We start from the raw sequence: 5,623 nt of genomic DNA on the forward strand, positions 1-5,623 counted from the left end.
AAATATTTTTTAAGTTTTAGAATATAAATGTGGAGAATAACATATAAAAATATCTCCTTTCATTTAATTAAAAAAACTCCAACAATCCCCCACATGAATGGAGAATTTTAGAAAACTTTTTAAAACCATGCAACCTTTGTGATTCAACTATGAAGAATTAATCGCATCTGGATAAGTAGGTTTCCCTTTGAACTTTCCATAGTGTATTTGTGGAAGTCACATATATATGTGTATTGATTAGCTTATATATAGTGTTCACAATTTTTGTAACAAAAGCTGGCATTCGTTTATATACGAACGTACCATTTTCAGTGATGTACATGACGGGATTCTTGTAACGATCTTTTGTATACTTCACTATTTCTCTCATACCCTTTGGATAAACCACGACGTTAGCCGAAGCAGCCTGTCACAGTTTGTGAAAAAGAAGATGAGAAAACATATGCCATTAAAAACTCAATCTTATAAGCCATACATACATACATATATATATATATATATAATATGATTCATACGCACCGTTGGGCCGATAGGAACTCCATTCTTCTCGGCTGCGAATTAACGACAAAAAAACGTCGAATCAATACATATATATATAGAATCACTGATGGTGCAAGATATTAAACTTACTTCTCCTGTCAGCATGTGCGTCAGTGGTGTATCTTGGTTTAGTAGGATCTACGTTCTTGAGATCGGCTGCGTAGTTGGTAGAATAGTAATTGATTCCGACATAATCGTAGGAGTTCTTGAGCTTCCGAGATTCGCTATGGCTGAACCGAGGCAATCGTTTCCCCAGAATTTTCTTCATGCTTTCTGGGTAATCCCCATATGTCATTGGATGCATGTGCCTACATATATACACACACATATATAAACAAATACAATACATGACATGTGAAGTTATATTCGTTTAGCCCATGATATACATACATATATATATATATTTTATTTATAATTACCATCCATATTCAAAGTCGAGGACTCGTTGGGCGGCTTCTTTATCAGCAGGAGTGTTGCTGTATGGAACGTACCATACCGGAGAGTGCGCCATTCCTATCTTGGCTTTGATGCTTTGGCACTATATATGTGTACGATTATCGTTCTTTGTTAAACATCGCGATAAATCACATATTATATGAAATGGTGATTTCACGCACGTGTTTTAAAAGATCTAAACGGGAAATAACTTGCGTACAACGATGATTTCATGCACTTTCAAAGGATTTGTATTGTATATACAATCCAAAGGACGTACGTACCTTTTTGCATTTCCTGAACTCCTGGACTCCGGCGGCGTGGGCGAGAAGAATGTTATGAGAAACGATGTAAGGCTCGGTGGCGGAATTACCTGCCTCGCACTCGGGATTTACGAATTTGGAGCATCTTCCCGGAGCCTTGATGCCTCGATCGTAACCGGCCACACTGTACACCTTTGGCTCGTTGAACGTCGCCCAGAATTTCACTTTGTCCCCAAACTCTTGGAAACATATCTTGGCGAATTTTCTATAGTCCTTGCTGAATATATAAAAAAAATGTTGAAATTACATCAAATGGTTGCGACAAAGTTTATTTCTAAATGGTTATAATTAATAAATGACATTTAATTGGTGAATTTAATAATAACTCACACGACTCGACGGCTCAAAAAGCCACCGTATTTGTCTTCAAGGACTTGAGGTAGATCCCAATGGAATAGAGTTACCGATACTTGCAAGCCTGCGTACGTGCGTGCATGCATGCATGCATGCAGAGTTCATGGTTCGTTATATGATGCGGCAATAAGTAAAGTCAATAATATATTGCTTTCGTGAGAGAAATTAAAAAAAAATATCGAGAACTAGGTTAAGTTTTGCTGTTTTTGGATACGGGTTTTTCGATTTTTTTTATGTTAAATTGGGTTATTTTCAAATTTTATATTATTTTTTTAATTTAATTCAAAATCGTTTCGTATTTGTATGCGTCGGGTCTTTCCTAACATAACCAAAACATCAAAATATGCAAATGGATTTCAGAATAGAAAGTTGACCATTTTTAACGAGCTCGTTGATGAGGCTTTTGTAGAACTTGATTCCCTCCATGTTCTTGTGGCTTCCTCCTCCTGAATTTACAAAACATTTAAGAAAAAATATTTAAATTAATTTTGCGAAGCTAAAAGTAAATCATTAATTTATTCAATAATCAAATACACTTACGAGGCAATATTCTCGACCATGAGATCGACATCCGGAAAACATCGCTGTTCAACTCCTTCATCAGCTTGATATCGTCCTGTTACATCATGTTCTTGCGTTATATATATAAATATATGTTTATCCATATCGAATGGTAAAAACGTTATAACAAGTGCGAGACCATTTCATTCAAACCACAGTTATTTACCTTGTAACGATGGTAAAAATCAGCCGCAACATCCCCGGTGTTGAAGTTGTTTCTCGCTGTACAACAAAAAATTATCGATTATATTTCGTCTCTATCGAATAAATCTGCTAAAAAAACGTTCAAAACCGAGAGAATAGAACTCGAGAAAGACATGGGAATTTATGAGTGAAAGTGTCCCATATGCTCGGAGATCTACCACCTTCATTCCACGCACCTTCGACCTGATCATTCAGACAAAACATCAAAACCCGAAAACACAAAAGAAAACCTAATTTCGAAGGTAACCATATATATATATATATATATATATATTTCAGATATGTGTACTTGGTAAGAAGCAGAGGCCGTTCCGAAGAGAAAATGTTTAGGAAAACAGCTCTGCAGCTTACGGCAAAGAAAAGCCACAGACCGATCGTTACCGCCTTTCGGGTCGCCATTGTTATGTAGAAATTGCTATCAGAAAAGTTTTCTTGGATTGGAAATAACGATAAACTATGAACCCTTTATATAGAGTTGAGCTCTACATGAAATGACAACATTTTTTTGTTTTAAGATCATATTTAAAAATCTATAGATAGAACAGTTTTCTTTGTCTTTGGCTGTATCCACTCTTATCTAATTGGAGTCAACAAAATTTTCAAATGGGTTTTTGTTTCGGTTGTGATTGTTGGCTTATGAACATGATCCTTTTCTGGTCTACGTTATTAACTAAAATCTTGTCTGAAACAAGAGAGAGATGGATAAATTTAGATGTCCATGACCATCTTTTTTTAATCCCTCGTTCTGTCTGCTGTAGTTTTTGTATCCGTTGTTTTGGAATATGTTATTTTTGTGTATATTGACTCATTGTTTACTTTTAGTTAAGACATCACATTTTTTTTTTCATGTTGACAGAGAGTTTAACTATGAAAAATACATCCCTAGAGTGGCATTTCACTTATAACCCGGTTATCAAAAAATTTCAAAATCTATTTTTTATTGGTCAAGTCTATGAGAGAATTTTGATATATTAAAATATCTTTGAATCTTTAACCAATTTACATTACTTGTATCTATATAAACTTTTCATAATTATTCAGATAATAAATTTTCAATTTTTTTCTTTTTACGGGGAAATATCCATTAAGTTTTAAATATCAAACAACAAATCCCTTGAAACAATTAGATGATGATCATCATGGCCATGGCCATGGGCATGTTGCAAATAATGACAAAGAGCAAAGGGCAAGTAGCTTCGTCATCATGACCATGGGCATCAATCTAATCCCAACTCAATAATGAGATCCTAAAAATGGGGCTAAGAGCTTTAAGACAAAACAAAGATAAAAACTTTTTCTTAAATTTTAAGCTATACTCATAAATTGAAAGCATAATCAAATCAACTCAAGAAAAGAATAGCTGCAAGGACAATGAGAATCATAGTACACTCATGATACCATCTTCTACTTCTGGTTGCCGCTGCTTGTACTCTTTTTCTTATGCAGATTCCCGAACTTTCAAAGCAAAGGCTTCCTTTTCTTGAGTTGCTGATCCTTTGTCAGTAGACTTCCACCGTCGTCGTCGGGAATTTCCATTGAAGATAACCCGTTGGTGAGATGATCGAAGTTATCTCCGCCTTCTACTTTTTTTCCAACTTCCTCTTCAACCGAGTCGTGCTCAGTCTCTCTTTCTGGAGAAGTTCCCTTCTTCTCTTTCGGGCAGCTTTCCCACATCTTCAATTCAGGTTTCACGGTATCTTCATCTCTCTGGTTCGGATTTCTTTTTCCATTTCCCTCAACCTTGGGAGCTGTCAAATGGGTTGCTCCATCATCCACCAAATCTTTGCCAGTCACTTCCTTGGGAGATTCTTTTATGTCTGGTTTCTGTCGGAGTGATGAGAAATCTCCGTTTTTGCTATTTCTTCCCCATTTCCATCATCATTGTCATTGACAACGCTCTATAACTCGGTTTCTTTATCTAGCAGACTCTCTTTTAGCTTTGACAACTCCTCTATCTTCCTTGTTGTCGATGCTTTCCGTGTTTTAAATTCATGATTTTCCTGAAGTACTCTTTGAAATTCATTTTCTTTACTGAGCCAACTTTGCTCAAGATGCAACAATTCCTTGGTCTTCTTCAAAGATGAAGCCTCCTTGGACTTAAGCTTTTTTTCATGAATGACACCCTGCAACTCATTCTCTTTCTCGACCAAACTTTGTTCCATATATGACAACTCCTCAATCTTCTAAAGTGATGAAGCTACTTTGGCCTTAAGCTTTTCGTTTTCGTTAATAGCAGCCTTGAGTTCATTTTCTTTATCGAGAAAACTTTGTTCAAGGATTGAAAACTCCTCAATTTTCTCAAGTGATGTGGCCTCCTTAGATCTGAGCTCCTCATTTTCAGAGATGAAACTCTGTAATTCATTCTCTTTAACGAGCAAACTCTTATTAAGATCTGATAACTCCTCGATCTTCTTTTGGAATAAAGATTTTTCAGCTTTAAGGTCTTCGATTTCGAGAATCAAACCATGCAACTCATTTTCATGAGTAGTGCTCTGCAGTTCAGTTTCTTTAGTTGCTAAGATCTTATTCACAGCCGACAGCTTCTCGATCTTTTTAAGATAAACAGACTCCCTTTCTCTCAGCTCCTCACTTTCCTGAACAACAGTTTACAGGTTTGTTTCTTTATCGACTAAGCTCTCATTCACTATTGATAACTCCACGATCTTCTTAAGATAAGCAACTTGCCTTTCTGTGACACCCGAAACCCGTATCCCGCAATACGAGTTGCGTCACATGGATAACTAAAATAAAACACAATTCCAAAAACACCCGAGAATTTAAAACTTTTCTTTTTAGAGTTTATCGGGAGAAAAACATTATTACATACATATATGATACATTATTCCAGAGATTATTATACATAACGAGTGGTAGCGATAACATTATTACAAACCGTAAAAGTTTACCACCGATATAACAGAAAACCGTTTTCCAAAAATATAATGTATTCATAAGTACGTAATTATATCGGTAGTGATAAGCTGCCTAGGTCTCCGATGTCCGATCCGCGGCTACTGTTGCTCAAGAATCCATCTACACCACAATCACCCGGATCCGGCATAAATATATGTTTCTCCGCCCGAACACATCACCCCACCCTAGCATCGATGTCACCTCTCGATATTAGGCGTGTCACCTCGCTCCGGTATTGATGTCACCTCTCAATACCGGAGTTCACTAGACATCGGCTACAACCGACGCCATCG

The 5,623-nt window shown here is 36.4% G+C and overlaps 1 protein-coding gene across 1 annotated transcript in view; it reads right to left on the bottom strand.

The window, feature by feature from the left end:
- LOC104808427 (beta-glucosidase 30-like) overlaps positions 1-2,831 on the bottom strand; it is a 3,065-nt gene extending 234 nt beyond the window's left edge. Inside the window, exons 1-11 of the mRNA XM_010534105.1 lie at positions 2,707-2,831; positions 2,594-2,600; positions 2,380-2,435; positions 2,193-2,268; positions 2,027-2,098; positions 1,629-1,716; positions 1,260-1,515; positions 960-1,078; positions 631-848; positions 520-551; positions 304-406 (exon numbers count right to left, since the gene is read on the bottom strand). Of these exons, the coding sequence (XP_010532407.1) occupies positions 304-406; positions 520-551; positions 631-848; positions 960-1,078; positions 1,260-1,515; positions 1,629-1,716; positions 2,027-2,098; positions 2,193-2,253 (949 nt within the window). The 5' untranslated portion in view covers positions 2,254-2,268; positions 2,380-2,435; positions 2,594-2,600; positions 2,707-2,831. The remainder of the gene's footprint in view (positions 1-303; positions 407-519; positions 552-630; positions 849-959; positions 1,079-1,259; positions 1,516-1,628; positions 1,717-2,026; positions 2,099-2,192; positions 2,269-2,379; positions 2,436-2,593; positions 2,601-2,706) is intronic.
- Between the last annotated feature and the right edge of the window lie 2,792 nt (positions 2,832-5,623).

Source organism: Tarenaya hassleriana, unplaced genomic scaffold, assembly GCF_000463585.1.
Source record: "Tarenaya hassleriana unplaced genomic scaffold, ASM46358v1 Cleome143, whole genome shotgun sequence".
NCBI lineage: Eukaryota > Viridiplantae > Streptophyta > Magnoliopsida > Brassicales > Cleomaceae > Tarenaya > Tarenaya hassleriana.